The 20,797-nt window shown below is 49.8% G+C and overlaps 4 protein-coding genes across 4 annotated transcripts; 1 reads left to right on the top strand and 3 right to left on the bottom strand.

Annotated features, from left to right (window-relative positions):
* Positions 1 to 3,282: 3,282 nt before the first annotated feature.
* On the top strand, positions 3,283 to 5,360 carry ALTATR162_LOCUS12079 (uncharacterized protein; the record flags this gene model as incomplete). Its single annotated transcript, XM_043319724.1, has 8 exons — positions 3,283 to 3,438; positions 3,495 to 3,581; positions 3,629 to 4,240; positions 4,301 to 4,361; positions 4,432 to 4,478; positions 4,529 to 4,660; positions 4,725 to 5,077; positions 5,126 to 5,360. 8 exons carry the CDS (start codon positions 3,283 to 3,285, stop codon positions 5,358 to 5,360), a joined length of 1,683 nt encoding a protein of 560 aa, XP_043175659.1.
* A 1,560-nt stretch (positions 5,361 to 6,920) lies between these two features.
* ALTATR162_LOCUS12078 (uncharacterized protein) lies at positions 6,921 to 10,178 on the bottom strand (the record flags this gene model as incomplete). Its single annotated transcript, XM_043319723.1, has 5 exons — positions 6,921 to 7,651; positions 7,706 to 8,054; positions 8,194 to 8,676; positions 9,066 to 9,522; positions 10,051 to 10,178. 5 exons carry the CDS (start codon positions 10,176 to 10,178, stop codon positions 6,921 to 6,923), a joined length of 2,148 nt encoding a protein of 715 aa, XP_043175658.1.
* Positions 10,179 to 14,452: 4,274 nt separating this feature from the next.
* ALTATR162_LOCUS12077 (uncharacterized protein) lies at positions 14,453 to 14,983 on the bottom strand (the record flags this gene model as incomplete). Its single annotated transcript, XM_043319722.1, has 1 exon — positions 14,453 to 14,983. The coding sequence occupies one exon, from the start codon at positions 14,981 to 14,983 to the stop codon at positions 14,453 to 14,455; it is 531 nt and encodes a 176-aa protein (XP_043175657.1).
* Positions 14,984 to 15,988: 1,005 nt separating this feature from the next.
* Positions 15,989 to 20,581, bottom strand: ALTATR162_LOCUS12076 (uncharacterized protein; the record flags this gene model as incomplete). The annotated part of the gene is made up of 9 exons (XM_043319721.1): positions 15,989 to 16,240; positions 16,290 to 16,393; positions 16,444 to 16,932; positions 16,983 to 17,119; positions 17,534 to 17,846; positions 17,902 to 17,930; positions 17,982 to 18,005; positions 19,802 to 20,076; positions 20,132 to 20,581. The coding sequence occupies 9 exons, from the start codon at positions 20,579 to 20,581 to the stop codon at positions 15,989 to 15,991; spliced, it is 2,073 nt and encodes a 690-aa protein (XP_043175656.1).
* Between the last annotated feature and the right edge of the window lie 216 nt (positions 20,582 to 20,797).

The raw sequence follows: 20,797 nt of genomic DNA, 5'->3' as shown, positions 1-20,797 counted from the left end.
GATCCCCACCTGAACTGCTCCAATCAAGCGGCTACCCACCGCACTCAAACAAGCAGCTCTACCTGAACAGGGTAGGGGGTGGCCTATGATCACATCAGCTTCTACATACGTTCGAACCTGAGGGAGGTGTGTAAGCCCAGGGTACCTTGCATGGTCACGTGGACTATCCAGCGACCAATCAGCCCACTACTCTATGTATATAAGCTTAGATCACAGACCTCTCGGTGATCAGAAGAAGAATACACACAATCTACTTACATAACCCCTATGTGTAAATTAACCAATCAAGTCAATCAAGTCAATCTGAGCTACTTCAAAATAGCTTCAATCAATCCACATTCAATCAGCAGCTAGGCTGCTAACAATCCAGTCAATCGACGACGCTGAGATTGATTGGATTGCTTGTTGCGGAGTCTAATTGCCAGCAGCTCCAGGTGCTCGAGGAGGAGTAGGTACAACACCAAAAAGCTGAGACAAACAGACTTCGTGAGGAGGTAAGGCATGCAAAGTTAAGAGAGAAGGAGATGAGGCAGCAGGCAAGGACTGCAGCCAGGCTCGTGAGGAAGAAGGCTGAGAAGGTTGCTGAACAGGCCTCTAGAGCAGCAGCTCGCAGGGCTGCAAAACAACTTCAACAAGCTATTAAAACCTCCTGAAAAGGTAAGAAGCGCAGCCTCAAGGCTCCTGCAAAAGCTACTCCTAGAAAGAGATCTATCGCGAGGCCTACAGGTGGTGGAGAGCCTCAAGGTGCTGTTGCAGGTGCACCAGCAACTTAGTCACGAGGTGGACGCGCAATTAAAACTCCAACACGATTTCTATAGCTATATATATCAATCAAGCCCTATAGATCTCACCACCAGAAGATATCGCGATAATAGCTGTTTGGTGAGACACTACAGCCTTAATTGTGGTAGTGGATTTGGTGTTCAGGTGGCTCGAATGGCCGTCGGGCTCGCACGGCCGTCAGCCTCGGTAGGCTCTAGACTGTGGAGCAAAGGCTGGAATCCCAAAGTGCCACATCAGGTCCCAACTTGGCTCATCTGGCACCGGGGTACGTTTTGATGGCGGACAATCTAGCCAGGATCTACAACTTATGTCATTTCAAGCCTGTCATGAAACAACTATATCGCTTCCAGATGGAGTAGACGCGATACTCAAAGCGGAACCTATGGACGAAAGTCCCATTAACATGGTTTACAAGCGAGCGCCGCACCCCACCAACTTTGCGCGCCTCTACAGTCGTATATCTCAACAACGTGATAATATAATATATAGATATTTATATAGCAGATTAAGCAGTATCTTTAGTATCCTTCTTGCATGTACGTGAGTTGTGGCCAGTCTCCCTGCACCTCGTGCAGCGCGCCAGAGCCTGGCGGCTGAGTCCTGATCGCGCTCCTCCTTGACGCTCTTCACGAGAAATCTGCTGCTCAACCTCACGTTGAGCGAGTATATCCTCTCCCTCTCCCTTTGTTAAGGTCCCTCGCTTCTGTATACGCTTTTTTTTACGCTGTTTACGCGCTGAGGCTGCCTCATTAGCCCTCTCAAGGCTGGCAATCCGATCGCGCATCAGCTCAGCTGAGAGCATCATCACCTCAGCGCCCTTCTTAAGCTGGTCAATCGCTTCAATAATAGAGGCAGGCGATGAGCTCTTGTGCCGCCGAACGCGATCACGTATCAACGTTGATTGAGCCTCAAGCTCGCGTACGTTGCTCGGCGTACGCGCCTCCCAGAGGGCCTCTGGCAGGGCAGCTGGAGTAGGCGTACGCAGCTGCACGTCAAGCTTCGATAGTACAGTATCTGGTTGGAGAGGCACGAGGCCTGCGCCTCGGAAAGCTGAGCAGATATTAGTTGACGTAAACGATCGATTAAAGGCTACCTTAAAGGCTGGGAGAAACTCGAGCTTCGTGATATGGTTGATGTGGTGACAGATCAGGCTCTCTACCTCACGGCTGTACGCGCGCTTCAACGGCGAGAAGCAGCCAACGTCAAGAGGCTGGAGTAGGTGAGATGAGTGAGGTGGCATACAGAGCGTGTAGATGTTGTTCTCCTTGCAGAGCTCTTAAAACTCAAGAGAGTGGTGGCTCCCATGGCCATCAAGGACGAGCAGGCGACGCGCACCAACAACGCGAGTCTTCGTGTAAGCGTCAAAGTGCTTTAGCCACTCAACTCCTAGCTCGTTGTTTTTCCAGCCATTATCGCTAATTTCAATCGCCCAGTCGCGTGGGATATCCTCCTCGTACCAGGCAGACAGGTGATACTGGCCAGCAAAGATAAGGAATGGTGGGATTGTCCAGCCAGCTGCGTTGATCGCAGCGATCAACGTTACCCACTCACGATTGCCTGGCTGAATAGCCTTTGGTCTGCCTCTTCTCTCTGACCCTGTCACGACAAGCTTAGTCGTGATCTTGCCCATCATAAAGCCAGCCTCGTCGAAGTTGTAGACGTCCTCATCGCAGATGCCGTACTTGGTCTTTGTCTCCTCTACAAGCTCAAACCAGCTCCTAATTAGAGCTGGATCCTCGCATAGAGCTCGCTGCCTATCGTACGGTCGATTAAAACACGTCGTGAGACTGTCTGTACGCTTGACAAAGTTGCGCGGCCAGTGGACGCCGACCTGACTAGCGCCGCGCGTAGTCAGTAGCCTATTAGCTATATCACGTACAGCTTCGTACGTAGGCGCAAATCCACGCTGATCTAGGTCGAGTATATAGCTAATAATCACCTCCTCTTCTCTCTGGGTAAGCTTTCTTGAGTTGGGCTGGCAATCGCGTCGGGCAGGTACACCAGCGCGTCGGCGGCGGATCGTTCGTTCAGACACGCTATAGATAGCAGCAGCATTGCGATTACTCTGTATTTGATAAGAATTAATAGAGAAGATAGCAAGCTGAATATCTGCTTCATTTGAAGCTGGTAGAGTAGCGCTACGCTGAGCCATTGTACGTTAAGATGAGAGAGGTGCGCAAAGTTGGTGGGGTGCGGCGCTCGCTTGTACGCGGCGCTCGCTTGTAAACCATGTTACAACATATTAGCGTCTCCGATCGATCCTAACCGTTCAGATTGTCTGTAATGCACGCTCTTCCCTAAGCCCTATTTAGTCCCGATTACAGTGGCACATGTCGGTGAACATGCGATGACGTACGATAAGCGCCACTAATGATTTAGAAACCCAATCACGAATCTCACGCAAAATTGCACCGTACGATTCGCCTACTCAACACATCTACTCTCTTTGTACCAAGTCCATCCATCCGACCAGGTCCTCAAAATAGAGCCTGTGTCTGCATGAAAGTGTCGCAAATGGCCTCTCACCAACACGACGTTCCAAGGCGTCTGCCTATGCTGCTCCCCGCCCCCGCTGGCACCATTAAGCCGCCGGAGCAGCCGCGGAAGAGGCCCCGCCTTTCTGCGTGCGACGCTTGCCGCACCCGCAAAACAAAGGTAACGCAACAGACCGCGTAGATGCTCGCTTTTCGTTGCATTAATGTACTGTGCAGTGCACCAATGAACAACCCCAATGCAGCCAATGTATCAAGCACCAAACCGCTTGCCGCTATTCAGAGACGGAAGCGAGGGTCGTTAGAGTAAACCTCATCTATATCAATAACATTTCTTAGCTAATACACAACAGAAAAGGTACGAAGACCTCAAAACTCGCATGACGGCTCACGAAGAGCTTTTTGAACTTTTGCGATCTATGCCCGAACCAGAAGCGAAAGAAGTGTTTCAACGTGCTCGATCCGGTGATAAGATCGAAGAGATCCTTGCTCATGTCAAGAACGGAAGTCTACTTATGCAGCTGGCTGTCGCACCTGAGACCAACCGCCGCTACGAATTTCCATATCGCTCAGAGATGCCGATGCATCTGCTCGTTCCAGACAACCAATACTTGGGATTCTATAGTGTACGGCTCCTTGTCGGGTCTGTACCGATCGGACCATACTGTATCCTCACGCCATCTAGGTGCGTCGTGTGTACTGTTCAGATTGTACAGGACCCGTACCTGAAGCCTATCCATGCAGCAGAACTTGACGATCCATTGTTGTCACAAGTATCGGCCTCGAAATGGACTAATGTCATCTCAAATGATGTACTTTTTCGAAGGCTGTTGAGTAATTATTTCCTTTATTGTCACCCACTCCTATACTGTTTCCACATGAAGTATTTCCTGCGAGATATGGTTGCCGGACAAACTCGATTCTGTTCGTCCCTCTTAGTGAACGCTGTACTTGGTGCCGCTTATGTGAGTGTGCGATTTAGGGTAATTACAGCCTGGTTGCATACATTCGCTAATTTGAAATAGCAAACATATGGCGCAGACCCTGACCGATCCAAGCATTGGCTGCCGGATAACCTTGATACAAGTTCCTTGCTGAGGCGAAGCGGCTGTGGGAATTGAGACAGCTGATAACGTTCAACTCACAACAATACAAGCTGCGATAGTCATACATCTGATCTGCGACTTGATCGGTGTGGACCACGTAAGTTGTGTTTACACTGCAGAGGCTAAAGCTGACATGTTACAATCTAGGTCGGCAACGCCTTCACTCAACAAGCAATTGCCATGTCGCAGGAGATCAATCTGTTCAAAAGTCCAACCCACATCAAAAGTAAGAGGATGCGGAATGCACGTATACTGTCGGCATGGGGGCTTTTTGACTGGGTTAGTGGTGTTCAGAGCTATTCTCGACGTGGACCACGCTGACGTATCTGTTTCGTACTTCTAGTGTTTGTTTGAAGCATATCACATGTTCCGAATGCCGTTATTAAAGGACCCACCTGAGATGCCATTTCCGGATCCCTTGACAAACCCGGGCTTCCATGATGAGATGTGGCTACGTTACCCACTCGCCACGTCGACCGTGCCTGCCTATTACGCTCACACTATCACCGCAAGGAGACATCTCAGTCAGATCAAGAACGATGTTGTTTACAAAGTTCGAAGTTGGAATGGATTTGAAGATCCGCTTCTATTCAGTACCATACTGCAAATAGAGAACAGACTGAAGAATTGGTTTCAGAACCTGCCGCCGGCTATGCAGGCGAGGAACATCGTTTTTCCACCGCAGCTAGAAGTTCAGTAAGTAAACGATTATGCACTCCAACTATTGAAAGCTAAGAGATGCAGCCTTGAATATCACAGCATCATTGTCGAGCTGTTCCGACGAGGCAGAACCGGGGCAGATAGATCCCTGTCCGCGAGGAGGATTCTCGAATCGAACATTCGAATGGAGACCATCCTGCGAATTTATTACCTCCGTCATAGCTTTGACAGCTTCACTAATACCATGATGGTCTTCATGGTCTACATTGGCAACTTTGGCTCTCGAAGGCCTAAGCAGCAATCAGCTGGACAACGCTAACGTTGAAGCCCTCCGATCAACCCTCATTCTGTGCGTCAATGGTCTGAAAAGCTATGGGAAAGCATTCCACGTCTCGAAGCTCGCTTATTATGCTTTAAGCATGCGAATGTCTCCGCGTGACTTACGACTGCTGCAGGCGTATTCTGGCCCAGAAGACAATGCTGTAGACGAGCAAGCATTAATAAGCCATGTTCATAGGTATGCGTGTATGTTGCCCACTACTGCACTTATTTGTTTTGTAGTCCTGTTAGTTAACAAATGATAGCTCCTGGCCTATCCCTATCTTCAACGTCAAAGATGAGGACCCCGAGAAAGCGAGGTTAAGAAACCTGATTGAACAAACCGAGAGAGTCTCATTAGCGGACGATTCTAGCTTTAGTAGTACACCTGAGCTGCGATGAACAACCTCTTACCATGTGTGACGCACCAACGCGCACTTCGAACATCTAAACAGCCCTACAACATGGGGCTGTAGAGCCTTACACAATAGCTATTATCGCGAGATTTTTTGGTAGAGAGATAAATAGAGGCTAAGAAATATATCGCGCTATTGATATCGTGTAGAAGGAGTAATGTTGCGGCTACGTCGTGACCTGAGAGGTACTGCACTTGCCACAGCACCTTGAGGCTCTCCACTACCCACAGGCCTTACAACAGCTCTTTTTTTAAAAAGCAGTTTTTGCAGAAGCCTTAAGGTTGTGCTTCTTACTCTTTTGCAAAGTTTTAAGAGCTTGTTGAAGTCGTTTTGCAGTCCTGCGAGAAGCTGCCCTAGAGGCCTGTTCAGCAGCCTTCTTAGCCTTCTCCTTCTCCTTTGCCTGTCTAGACTCCTCAAGAAGTCTATTTATCTCAGCCTTATGGCGTTGTAGCAGCCCCTTCGCGCGCGCTCCTACAGACCCACAATTATTCTTAAAATTTCCGTTCGCTAAATTATGTTCTGATTAAAGTTACTGCCAGACGATGTTACTGTGAAGCAATGGTATCATCTGAGATATTGGGCGCATGGGTTAGGAGAGTTGCGTTGGATTACTGACAAACATAAGATAAGTCGCTACTCGGTGATGTAGCTATTCGTAGATATCTATACAAGGCACTGGGCCTACGCTGACTCGACGTGCTGGCAGCTAATAGGCAGCCGCGATCAGAAGCCAGGCTCGAGCATTATGGTTTCCAGTAGGAGAAGACATCACGGCCGACGATAAGTATTGTAGGCGAAGCCTAAGACGGGATCTACTGCAGCTTCTCCAGAATATATGAGAATGATCGCAATAGTAACGAAATTAGGCTTTAGGATATAGTAGGGTGCGCCCTAGTATATAGAAGATGTGCCATTGAGTTTGCGGTTAAATCCTCGATAGACCGTGAAGGATGTATTGTTGTCGCCCTACACAACCTGTCGAAAGAATGTATTCCTACGCCTACTATTTGTTGTACATAATGAATAGTAACCGGACGTGTAGCGATTGAAAAGCTTTGCTGAGTGTCACGCATAGTGTCAAATTTGAGGCTTCCGGCAAACGGCCGTATGTTTAGCGACCATTCCGAGTGCTACATCTGCTCGAGCTATCCTTGTGATGGGTAATACTCGAAGTGTTGTTGTTGTTGTTGTTGTTGTTGTTGTTGTTGTTGTTGTTGTTGTTGTTGTTGTTGTTGTTGTTGTTGTTGTTGTTCTGGCAGGTGTTCCACATTTGAAGCCTGCCCACCATCATGACTGTCTTGTGATGTGTTCACATGTGACAGGTCCAGGTCAAAAGCATTTAAATATCCTGGTTGGTCCCACAGGCTTTGCATGTTCACAAATGGTACACCATGGTTGAAGTTTGTAAAAAATGGATTGTCAAAGGGCATCGGTACTATGGATTCGTCCGGCAGGTAAAACGGGTCGAAGCTGTCTTGATGTCCAGGCAGATTGTCCAGTGGGTAGTACTGAGAAGGCCGAGGGTCGAAAGTGCTACTGGTATTCATTAAATTTAGGCGAAAGTTCTCCTGTGGCACCTCCGCAGTTTGCTGGGCGTTGTATGGGATATGATGATGCTGGTAAGCATCAGGTCCTGGAGTTTCTTCTTCATACAAGTCGAGCAGTTCATCAGCCTGGGATTGCAGAGCCGGAGAAAATCTCTTGAGAACTCCCTTGATGACATGGTGTGCTCGAGCGGCGACGGGATCGTTATGTCGCATTGCACGTAACCAGCGAATCAGTTTTCTGATGGAAACGACCATGCTAGGCTCAGAGCTCTCCATCTCTCTGTTCCTGTAGGTCATATCTAATATGAGTACCGCAATTGATTGCATGACTAGGACGGATAAAATCAATTCATGTTGCATATTTCACGCTTGGCAAAACTTACTAAAATGAACAATTGCCCACCATGGCCCCTTGGAGTAGATGAAATCAAGGTCCGGATCGTCAGGAAATAGTTTGGTCATTTCCAAAGCAGCTCCGACGCAAGCTTCCGCGCTTGTCTTGTTGAACTCGACAGAAGCCTTGCTCTCGTTACGAATGCGCCGCTCTATCTTGCAGAGACATGGTCGTGTGACGAGCATCTTAGTGCTCCAGTAGTCTGCCTTAAGGAGGAACTGTTCGCGTTCAAGGCCTGTCATGTGCTTCTTTCTTGCAGCTTGACAACCTCCGGGTAATGCTGCCTTCGACCATTCCTCGAGCTCGTTAAGCAGTCCTGAGATACTTCCTTGAACGGACTATGGGGACCCACTGTTAGCATATAAACGCAAAAATATTTAGAGGAAATAAACATTGTTGTGGCTATCAGGCGGAAGATTGATACAAAAAGATAACTGTACTTCAGCTTCACATACAAAGTCCAGTCGAAACACGTACCTTCCAAGACCTGGCAGCAGTTCGAGGTGAGTACAGCTCGAGTAAAGCTTTCTGAGAGATGAATGCAATGTTTATATGATTCATGAGGTAGTGATCTCGGCCTGGGTCTCGCTGGCCACTTTCGGACGTGTAGCTGTCTGTCGTAGTGTGCGGCGAGTCGTCCCCGGTACCCCTCCGTGCGAATTTCCTCAACGTATCTCTGTGGTTCAGCTGTTCGCCTGGGAGGCTGCGTGGCAAAGATGCTGTGCAGTCCTCGAAAGCGATCACGGGTGGTCTTCCGGTGATCGCACTGACTAGAGACTCAGTAGATTGTAAACTCCACCAGGTGCGCACAAGCAGTTCTTTCTTTGATTCTTCTGCTCCAGGGTCTTCATTCCGCAAATGAAGACCAAGAGCGAGCGCGAGCCGTATGGATATTCCAATCATGATCCATGCTCTGCTCACATGGCCTATCGCGAGGAAGTAGAATGCCAACGCGCCGGTCTGTAGGGATTCTAGTCAGTTCAATTCATGGCTAATCTAGAATTGAGGCTGTGTGATCCCTACCGCTTGTACTAGTCCAAGGTTCGGCGCTGAAATAACCATAACAGTGTTCTTCAAGCCAAGAAGATGCACAGCTCTAGTCATGTATATCAAATGATCACCATCATCCCCTCTCCATTCGGCGCCAATGAGGTGAGAGTATTTTGCGCCTATAGCCAAGAGCAGATTCATTTGGGTTCGCCACTCTTGCGGTACCTGATATGCACCATTATGCCTCAGTGCACTCAAGTACCTGCGAAACTGGTCTGCAAAGGTATGGGGTACCTGATACATAGAAACACTAAGCCAACAACATTCACTAGTGGCATGTGATTATTGGGGAAACTCACAAGGGAAAAGGAAGGGTGAACAGTCGCAAAATAGCAGTTGAACAGTTTTTCTGCTATATCAGGGTCCGGGTCTTCGTAAGGATCGACAAAGATATCCGTTTCGATGTCGTCGCTGTCGAGGTAGAACGTAGTGTCGTTCATATACCTCATTGAGCCTTGTCTTGAGTGCTCTTTGATATTGTCGCGACGGTCATGGAGAGCATCCGAGCGCTCACTAGCAGCATCTCGTGTCGAGCCTGGTGGGCCATGTGGTTGACCGTAAGGCTCTGCTCCCGTATCTTCGGTTTGGCGCTGTGCACTACGGAGCCACTGAACTTCAGAGTTTAGACCAACATAGCCGGTAGCCCTCGATTCATGATCACGCATCAAGTCCTCGTCGAGATGGTCGAGATCCTCGTTCGAACCAACCGATGCGGTCACGTGTGCTTCACCATGTGCTTCGCCATCCTCGTCCTCACTAGTGGATGGTTTCCTGCTGCGCTTTCCCAAATTGAGAGACGCGCTCGTCGCATGTGAGAGTATGTCGTCGGCAGCCTAGACGAAACAAAAATTAGTCATGCACAACGACGGATAGAGCTAGATGTAACATATAAGAGCAAGCTTACATGTTCGAGAGCATCTTCAATCCTCTGCTTGTTGTCATTGTCAACGTGCTCGCTCAAATCCCGGAGAAGGGCTGCCAGTGTATGGTTCAGCTGTGTGGCCCTGTACGCTTTCAGCAAGTGAAGACTCAGGTTTTCGGATGGTCATACTCTCTCAGACGATCTCTCCGAGCTTGCTCATAGATACAGTTCGATGACTTGAGTCGGCAGTTGGAACAATGCGGCACTTCGCCGGAACATTTGATTTCTAGCTGAGTAAGCAGACAAGTTCAATGTAGTTGCAGAATGAGGGACACTAACTTCGTTTACGGCATGCTATACAAGCTCGGGCTCTAGAAGTATCAGCACGGAGGCAAAGAGCATTGTTGACTTTCACAACGTACACGTGGCCCTCTCTACTCCTCTCACTTGACATGGGTGGCGGTGACGGTGGTGGAGCACGCTTGAGCCTAGGGATGGCCATCTTGGGGCCCTGCGGGAAGCTTCCCAGCTCTTGAGAATCGCCCTGCATAATGACAGTGGCTGCCTCGCCCGTATAGTTGCGAACTCTCTAGTACGTACTCGACAATGACGTCACGTCACGTGTTGTGTTTCGGGCTTGTGGTGACTGCGATAGGTTTGCTGCTGTTCCAAAATGCGTGCTGAGGAGGTGCGCGAGCGTTGTGGCGGATCGAAGATCGAAGAAGCGCAGGCCACTTGGACCAGACACAAATCAGGTTGTTGTTTGGCTGTCTTGTGTGAATCTGAAGCTTGATAAGGGTAGTTCGATAAGATGCAAAGGAAGGCTCAAGCTACATTCTTCGAAAACCTCTGGGTTTTTTGTTGTAGTGTCGCCTTCGTTGCTGTGTGGTAAGTCGCGTCGATTTTGGTGGGGTGCGCAGCATAACTGAGTTGGACAGACCTACAGGCGGTAGTGGATACTAGCCCAGGATTTCTGCGGCGTTTGGCGCTCCTCGGCAAAGCGACCCATGGACAGATCCAGGTGGGTGGGCACATTGCAGCGGCACTCCGCAATCCTTAGCTCGGCACATAGGTTTTGATGGGGCAATAAGTTAAGGGCACGCTTTCGTGGGATGTGTTGCTGTCGCACGGCTGCGTGCGGGTGTTGTAGACGTGCGACAGTCAGAGGAGAGCGTATGTGTTTGTTTTTTGAGCCCAGCTTATATTTAAGCCATCATACGGAACGATTAGTAATACAGTTCATTCCACGGCAGCGCTGGCCCGTGACTGATTTTTTACAGCTCGACATAGGGTTGAGATTACCCAACAGAGGATGTTATACGATGTCCGTTGAACCATGCGGAGGGATCGCGCACCAATTATGATAATCGACAGCCACGTCTGCCCTCCAAAAAGTCCCCGATATAACCAACCAATAAGATAGCGGAAAAACGAAGCCAACGCCAATTGTACCGCCTTCAAGATTTCCGCAGTGAGTTAACATTCTAATGCATCCTCGCGATTGGTATTTGTAAAGATGTAGTTGCAATCTTGCCAGTTGCTATTACTTTACCTACCTGCGCTGTTTGAACTATAGGTAGTGAAGCATCTAAAGTAGATTGTTTGCGCTTACGGCCGCGCTGGCCCTTTACTAAACTATTTTTCTCTTTTGCAGCACACTTCGCCCTTGCGTCCTCAAGGTCTTCATTACTCACCACCTCTGCCTTTCCTAGCACTTCGGCCTTAGTCGATTGGCAGATATCAGTTTTGTTGTTGATTTAGAGGAGGGGTTGATTGCGAGCTTCCAGAAGGCATGCACTACACTCAAGTCGAAATTGCATCAGAATAGTCGTTCGAGTCAGCCGAGAAGATTAGGGTTCCTTTCGGTATAGCAGAGCGTTCACATCATCTCCTAGTTTCGCCTCCTCTGATCGCAGTTTCAAAACGTTGTGCGTGAGTCTCCTAACGTGCCTGGCAAGCGAGCGCCCGTCCCCGCAACCGAGTCCGGCAATTTCCCTGTTTCTAAACCCTCCTTATCGTGAGTTGTCATAATTTTGTTTCGCTTCAACCATTGATGCACCAGAGCACACTTACTCACTACGTAACCCTCTGCAGCCAACTTGATCGTGTCAATAGCGTTTGGTATAGCACACAGGAAGGCAAGGCTCCACAAGTCTACGTCACATTATGTGGGACGGAGGCTTAGGTGGCGGACGGCACACGCACGGACACGGGAGCTCGCAAGTCTGCCTGCGCTAGGATCTAAGATCCAGAGGTCGTGGGACGGCTCTATGACAATCTTCATACGCCGTTCGAGCTATAAGAAGCGATAGCATCTCTCATCGGACTTGGATGGTCCGCGACCGCATTCTAGCAACATGAACATAAGCATCAGACTCTCGCTGTCCGCATTGCCGTCCTGCGGCTTAAGTCGTTAGAAGTAAATGTCTTCCACTCCGGCTGAGAGCCGCGGAGCCTTTTTGAGCAGCGACCGGGAGAACGGCAATGATCCTGCTGGTCTGTGGACCGAGACCACAAGGATGATGTCTGGGTGTGGTGCTGTTGGGCTGATTGGATATCAAGTCGCTGGAGACTGTTCCCGAAAACATAGATGCGGAGACCAAGTAACGTGTTTTATAAGCGAGTCGTCCTTACAAGCGAGTCGTCCACCCCACCAACTTTGATCACCTTTGAAGATCAAATCAGTTATGCCTCAACGCCAACAAGCTCTATTGCGCTCATCTGAAGCTGATATGCAGCTTACTATATCATCTCTTAATAGCCACCAGATCAAGACTGAGAGAGCTGCTGCTCGCGCGTTTAACGTCCCTCGAATGACGCTACGCGACCGACGCGCTGGCAGGCTTGCACGACGCGATTGCCAGCCCAACTCAAAGAAGCTTACCCAGCTAGAGGAGGAGGTAATTATTAGACATATACTGACCTTGATCAGCGAGGATTTGGGCCTACGTATACAGCTGCGCGCGATATGGCTAATAAGCTGCTTGCTGCGCGTGGCGCAGGTCGCGTTGGCGTCCACTGGCCGCGCAACTTTGTCAAGCGTACAGACAGTCTTATGACGCGTTTTAATCGATCGTACGATAGGCAGAGAGCTCTATGCGAGGATCCTGTGCTAATCAGCCGCTGGTTTAAGCTGGTAGAGGAGACAAAGGCCAAGTACGGCATCTGTGATGAGGACGTCTACAACTTTGACGAGGCTGGCTTTATGATGGGCAAGATCCAGACTCAGCTAGTTATCACAGGGTCAGAGAGGAGAGGCAGGCCAAAGACTATCCAGCCTGGCAACCGCGAGTGGGTGACGGTAATTGCTGCAATCAACGCTGCTGGCTGGACAATCCCACCGTTCCTCATCTTTGCTGGCAAGTATCACCTGTCAGCCTGGTACGAGGAGGATATCCCACGCGACTGGGCTATCGCAGTTAGCGACAACGGCTAGACAACCAACGAGATAGGAGTAGAGTGGCTAAAGCACTTTATTAAGCATACTGAGGGCAAGGTAGTTGGAGCACGCCGCCTGCTTATCCTTGACGGCCACGAGAGCCACCAGTCTCTTGAGTTTCAAGAGCTCTGCAAGGAGAGCAATATCTACACGCTCTGCATGCCAGCTCACTCATCTCACCTACTGCAGCCTCTTGACGTAGGCTGCTTCTCGCCTATGAAGCGCGCGTACAGCCGTGAGATTGAGGCTCTAATGCGCTACAATATCAACCATATCACCAAGCTCGAATTCCTGCCAGCCTTTAAGGCAGCCTTTGATCGATCGTTCACCTTAGCCAATATCTGCTCAGCTTTTCGAGGCGCAGGCCTAGCCCTCTCCAGCCAGACGCTGTTCTATCAAAGCTCAACGTGCAGCTGCGTACGCCTACTCCACCAGCTGCTCTCGCAGAGCTCCCTGGGAGGCCTCGTACACCAAGCAACGTACGTGAGCTTGAGGCTCAATCAACGTTAATACGTGATCGCGTGCGGCAGCATAAGAGCTCATCACCAGCCTCGATTATTGAGGCGATTAACCAGCTTAAAAAGGGGGCTGAGGTGATGATGCTCTCAGCCGAGCTTATGCGCGATCAGATTACCTGCCTTGAGAGAGCCAACGAGGCAGCAACTAAGCGTAGGCAGCGCAAAAGAAACGGATACAGAAGCGTGGGACCTTAACAAAGGGAGAGGGAGAGGATATACTAGCTCAAAAGGAGGCTGACCAGCAGATTGAGCGTGAACAGCGTCAAGGTGGTGAGCGATCAGGCCTTAGCCGCCAGGCTATTGCGCGCTGCAGGAGGTGCAGGGAGACTGGGCACAACTCACGAACGTGCAAAAAGGATGCTGTAGATACTATTTAATCTACTATATTAATCGCTTTGTTCTACCTTATTACGTTGTTGCGTTGCGTAGCTTTGAAGGTGATCAAAGTTAGTGGGGTGGACGACTCGCTTGTAAGGACGACTCGCTTATAAAACACGTTACAGTATCGCATTCGTAACGTTGGGCCCAGTGGGTTAGTGCATTCATGTGCTGTATGGCAGCCTGCTGGTTACCAAACTCACGATCGCATGTCTCGCACTCAGTATCATAGAACATGTTGAACTTGTCTTTTGAGGTTTTGTTGGATAGACATGGCTGCAACGTGGCATGTACAGATCGACGCAACACTGGCGAATGAAGAGACTCTTCGATAAATAAAATGACTTGAGATTCATGAGCGCAAAAATGAGTGATAATACTGTACTTCAAAAACTAGCGGAACAGTTCCCAGGTGCGACTATAGGGAGATGCGCACGGTCCGCAACCTGAACACGCCCGGGTTCGCCGTCGGGAGCTTGACCTTGCAATTTATCGTGTTGGAGCGCACGTGCGTTGACGGATCCGAAATTCTGCCTGGTCGATCTTGATCGGGTACTTGTGCATGTTCATGTACGGCAGCCCGGAGTAGGAGGGGACCGTGACATTGACTACCTTCTCGATTAAGTCATACCTCATCCCCGCTAACGTGGGCAAGTGCATGGCGTTGACCGCGAACTGGTTGTCAGGAGCGCACGAGATCAAGGTGATGTTCGAGTACTGAGATGCGTACATGGGGCTGTGCGGACCCGAGATCTTGTACAAGTCCTTGTGGTTGTCGGCGAGCAAGGGCATGAAGAAGCTCTCGTCCACCTGCCTGATCCCGGCCGCGTCGTCGAGCCACCCGGCGATCGGCTTCGTGACGCCGTAGACGAGCGTGAGCTCGTCACTGTACCTGCACAGCTTTGACTTCGGGTTCACGACCTTATTCATGAGCGGCTCCACGTCCTTGCCGATGAGCGTGACACTGTACCCTTCGTTGGTCAGGACGTCGATCGCTTTCTCGTCGTAGAAAATGCCCATATTCTTGCTGCAGACGGTGTACGCTAGCGCATTGCTGCGAGGGTGTAGATATAGCTAGAGCGACACTGAAAGGTCGTTGGTTAGTGCTATGATAAGGCTCTTGGTGACAGGCTATGCTCAGATGAACTGCGAGCTTCTAACATGTCACCATGTTCAATCAGATACTTCGAGCGATCGCGAACGATACGATTGATGCTGTAGATTCGGAAGAGCCTTCAACAAACGGGACTTTCGCCCTGCCTGGCTGACGAATTGACCACCTCTACAGCCGCCGTTCACAGCTAATTCCGTACAGCCCAGGCCACGTTATGCCCGATTGACCGAAAACCCTGGGCATTGAAAATCCTGATGTCTCGAACATATGCAGTGAGGCAAGCATTACTGATTAAGTTTGCACGCCAGAACGTCCTTCTCCCAAAGAAGGCCTCCAGTCTTTCTGCAGCGGCTGTAGTCACAGCATTTTTACCACGTGATTACGGCAAGCACACGAAGGATTTTGGGGCACTCAAGGAGTGGATTATATTGATGCACTATTTCTGGACTGATGACATGCGAAGACACAACCAGCATCTTTAATCTCTCAGGATAACAAAAGACAGCTGGGTGTAATATCAAGGCTGCTGAACAATGCGATATGGACGGATGTTCGAAGTCGACTATAGTGCTCAATTTGCGTTAGCATTCCACTTCTTACGTTTAACTACCGATTTCCACACTATAATCATGCCTATGTTCTCCATGCGCTCAATATACTATATGTGTGGTATCAAACACGACGGTACTCTCCCTGGAAGTTGTAATGGTTGCCAAACGATGTTGAGACACCCCGTTCGTGCCGCGCTGAGCGTCTCGCATAGTCTTCAACACTTTCTACAGCGGTCGTTTTCTAGTTGACACTATCAAGCCGCTAGCTGCAAAAGGCGTCGTTTAGTACGAGCAACTGCTCAGTTCACTTATTCCCTGAGTAAAGGATTGATGCCGAGTAGAATTTCCACTCCCATAGCACTATGTTGGAGAGTTTGAGGAAGTAGGGATGCCCCATTCAGCTTTCAGTGCGTTGATGATCCATGTTGTTGGCCAGACGTGATGTTTTTCGAAATTGCTCAGGATCTGTACCACTTGGTCCCTCTCTCCAGAATTGCATACGAGCGGTCCCCAGATGAAGATGGTATGGCAGACGGTAATCGCCAATGGCACAGTCTCCGGTGAGCTGTTGCTCGCCCCGCAAATGGCGCGTGCGTGCGATAGGATTTGATGCTATTGTGATAAGTACCTAGCGGTGCTTTCCAATGGCTTGAATCCTTACATCTGTATCAGAAAGGTTCTCGACATTGCGAATCGCAAACTTCGGGCCTGGTTTATAACGTAGCAGCATAATATGCGCAAAGTGGTAAAACCCAAACGATACAGCTGATAGGTCTATAAGCATCTAAGGGAAGAGGTAAGGATACGGGACTTACTATGCCAGTCGGCCGTAAACAGAATCCTGGGGAAGGAGCCTTGGCCGCTAGCTAAACCTTCGAAAACCGCATTAAAGGTGTCCGGTCTTTCATGCATCCACGTCTGAACAAGGTCCCACAGCTCCTGCCAGCGTCGCATCTTGTGAGCTTTCTCGTTTTGGGGTTCCCTACCATCGAAGCAGAAGTTCACGACGCATGCAAGATTCCATGTCATTTGATTGGCCCAAGCTGTCTCTAACCTTAATCGAGCCAATGGGTGCGCATCTCGCATCTCGCCCGGGGTCGGGTGCAGTTGCAACGAGAAGTCGATATCAGGCGGCTGCTGGTTGATAGTAGCATTGTAGAGGCACTGGCGTACGTAGACCCAGAAGACGGCTTCGCGGAAGGTGGGTGCTGATGGATCTACATAGCGGTTTCCCCGAGAGGATCGAATGATGGCCGAGTAGCCTGTGAGATGCTGTTCATCATCTGAACCAGTGCTGGACAAGGCTAGGGGCAATATCAGGTAGTAGTCGCACAACGAACACATCGGTACTTACTGTTCAGTTGCTCATAGAAGCGCAGTACGACAACGGCGCACAGAAGAGTCTCGTCGTGGCTAACAGCGTCTTCGCTTAGTTGCTCGATGAGCAAGGCAACACAGCGCTGATAAGCTGCATCCGCTGTCGCCTCCTTTCTACAGTGGTGAGCAGCAAAGGAAATGACGGCGTAGCAAAGCACTGGGCATTTTTTGATTCTTTCCGGTACCACCAGTGTGAATTGACGAGTGGCGTCAGTGCAATCAAGCCAGCGACCAAGATGTTCTGTGTAGTGGTGCACCAGCAAGGCCTCTTCGTGCGTCAGAGGAACAGACTGTGACGAGTAATTTCTCGTACCCTTTGAAACATCCCTACAGTTATGCGAGTGCGAACTCGTCTGTTGCAAGGCCTGGCGAGTATGCACCGGCACGGAGCTCTCTGGCATGTCTTCCGGGTTGTGCGACTGCAGCAAACTCGCTACCGACACGCTACCCGCTGTGCTCTTGGATTGGGGAACAAAGTATGGTGAGCCTGGCGACAACTAGATCGACGGCGAGGAGACGCTGGTAGACTGGTCTTCCGATGCCCCATCGGTCCGACAGTTTTTCCGACTTTTCGGTGCAGTGTTCCGGCTGAAGCCTTTCTCGCTGGAACTGTTCGCACGAACCGCCTCATCCCTTTTATCGATGCCAGCGACACCATCAATACCGTCAACATCCATCATGTCCTCCTTGGTGTCGGTTTCGTTGTCGGTGCCGCCGGCAGCGGATCTACTTGACGTGGGTCCGTCAGGCCGGTAATCTTTGAACTTAGTATATGGCTCTTTCCACTGGCAAGGGCGGTTCTTCTTGCCGCAGGCTTTGCACAGTGGACGGGTCTCGTCGCCTGCCCACAGAATCAGTATCGAAGGAATGAGTAAAACTCTGAACAACAGGCATACATTTGACGCGGCGCGCTCGACATGTAAGGCTTGCACATATTAGTGAACTTCGTCGCCACAACCTTATAGGGTCCACTTACCAGCCGTTCCTGGAGCGGAATTTACTGTACAAGGTTAGCAAAATGTTTTGCGTGTAACCCGGGTACCGGAATTTACCCCATATGTAGCAATTCGAATCAAATGTTCGAATCGAAGTGTGCCTGTCGCGCTATCGATGCCTGGATGGTGGCCTTCTCACGCTCTTGAATTGCACCTCTTGTGCTTGTCAAGTTCGTAAATGTTTCGCCACTACCTTGTGGCGATGGCAGGACTGGTCAATTTGACACGGAATCGTCGCCTCGAAGATGATGAACAGTTTGCATTCGCCAGTCAGATCGAGTTTCGCAGCACTCTCGGTACAAAAGGCCGAGATGAAGGTCCTTCCGGGAATACTCTTGACCAAGAAGATACCCTGACGTATCGTCTCACATGCTATGGTGTCAGGTTTCGTGTGAAGCTAAAGTGACGGCGCGTGTCGTGCCGGTTGCTCAGTCTGACTGATAGCCCTGGGTACGCTGACAGCCACATGCTGACCGACGCGTTTGTTGAGCTACCCCCACCAACATGTACATGGAGTTAAATATGAAGCTGTAGAGCCACTGCAAATCGTGATAATATTGCGATAACTTGGTGTTGTACTATATACATGCTCGCGAAACGTTTGTACTATTCAGAATATTTTTTTTTGGTGTTGTTATTAATCGTGTTCGTGTTGTTTTGGGTGGAGCTGGCGGTGCAGCTTGCGCCTCAACAGCACCCCAATGCGGCCAACGTGTCCAGTGGTTTCGGCGCAGGGCGAACCAGGCAAACAATCTTTTAAAAACATAACATAGTGGAATATGCAAATTATGGAGAGAGTATATCGCTTCGTGTGAAGCACCCCTCCTCACTGAACAGCATGGCCAACCCAGGAACATGTGGAAATCTAAGTGCTACGCTGAGAATGCCATGTACTCGACGGCGGAATGGTTTTAGCTAGAAAAGCTCGTCTCGATTCCTGCCATTCTTGGCGAAGCATTATAGCTAGGACTTCAAGTAATGACAAAAGATCGCAGAAAGACTTTCGTCTTCGCCACACACGTGTGATATGTAACCATAATAAGTACTACTAGTGAATATCATTTGCCACCGCTAGCATGAGGTGGCCGACCCGCACTGGCCACAGGGTTGCCCTGGAGGCGTTGGATTTTTGTATGTAGCTTTTACAGCAAGGAGAGGGATGAAGAACGCTAGGGTGCGTGGGGTCGCCAACGTTAGCCTCTTCCGAGTCCGTTTGAGCTCGGCAGGGCTACCAGTTTAGGGTTCACCGAGCCCAGAACTAGAGCGTGATCCACTACGGGACCCGCGAACGGGATCTAATGGTAACCAGGCACGACCCATAATTATTGTCCAATGCATCCCGAAATAGAAAAGCAACCTATAGTCTAAACCGAGCATGTAGCTTCGTAGATGTCCATGCTGAAGAAGCAGCTACCATATTTGGATCGAATTCGACTATGTAAGAAGAAGTTCGACTAGTTCGATACTACTGCTGCAATGTGTCCAGGGTCTATATGGCCCGCTGAAGGACAGACTTTATACGCGAATAGAGCTGGCAATCCTCTCTCAGCCACGACTTAATGAGATCTCCATGTCACAAGGGTCGGTAAACTGTTCCTAGGCTCCACAGCGGGAACCAATACGTAGACCACTATTAACTATACACAGCCCTTGCTAGACAAACTTTGTCTGCGGCGACGAGAGGAAAGTGACAACACAAGTCTTGGGCTTTTACTCGAACGAGCTTCCAATCGACAGACTTTCATAATCAAGATCTTCCTCCGCTATACGCTTCGCTGCCCTCTCCTCTTGCTCGACATACCTTGCTTCGTCGTTTGAATTAATCTCCTCAGGAGGCGTTTCCGATCTCTTCCTTTTCTTGATTCCAGGACCGACCGAATGCTCACCAAGTGATTCTGATCGGTTCACCATCGTCTCCGCTGCACCAAGATATTCACAGAGCTGCCGAGTAGAGATGCCCACTTTAAGGTCTTCATCTCCGATCTCGTTGAGTGCAAGTTCTTCATACGCGAAGTCTTTGAGCCGGAGTTGAAGGCCTTCATAATCGGTAGGATTTCCGTCGTCGTCGCGGAAGGCCTGTAGAGAATGTTAGCGCGAAGAACACAATATAGCATTTGAGGAAAAGGTGTACTTCATCCGCAACTTCTTGCACAACCCTTAGTTCGTCTCCGTTAGCCGTACTGACCACCTGGGTTCGCCACACCGACATAGTCGCCTTCCGGGAGCCCTTCTTTCCGTATTCAATATCCAGGCCAACAACGACTTGCACACTAGCATTAGAGTCTAGAAGATAATCTTCAGCCAGCCGGCTCAGCCTCTTTTTCTTCTGCGAATATGCGACCTCAATGATAACCCCAGGGTATCGTGCATCTGTATGCCAAAAAGACGCGTCTGGCTCGTGTTTCGACTTCTTGGTAAGAGAAGCGCCATCCACTGGAAAATAGATCTCCGTCGACCGTGCCGGGCGAACTTTCTGCGCAAAGAGGGCTGCCTTGTCTGATCCCTTGCGTATCGCTTTCAATTGGCTTCGAATTGCGTCTTCGACTCCGTCGATGAACAGCTCATGTACTCCGGTCGGCATACGAACGACGAGGCAATGCAGTTCTGCGTTGTAATCATACCTGCCAGACTCTAGCTGTTAGCCGCAATGCGCGCCGTGTGTCGAGCACACCCACCGTATCTTGTCTTTGACGTATCCTAATAGCGCCTCGTCTTGCTTAAGCCGACGCTCTATCTCATCGTAGTCTCCCTCCGCAAGCTGAAACTCCCTCCACGGGCTTTGTCCAGCGTAATTGCC

Source organism: Alternaria atra (genome assembly GCF_907166805.1).
Source record: "Alternaria atra isolate CS162 genome assembly, contig: 37, whole genome shotgun sequence".
Taxonomy (NCBI): domain Eukaryota; kingdom Fungi; phylum Ascomycota; class Dothideomycetes; order Pleosporales; family Pleosporaceae; genus Alternaria; species Alternaria atra.
Note: the sequence above shows the minus strand (reverse complement) of the source record. Positions and strands in the feature narration are given on the sequence as shown.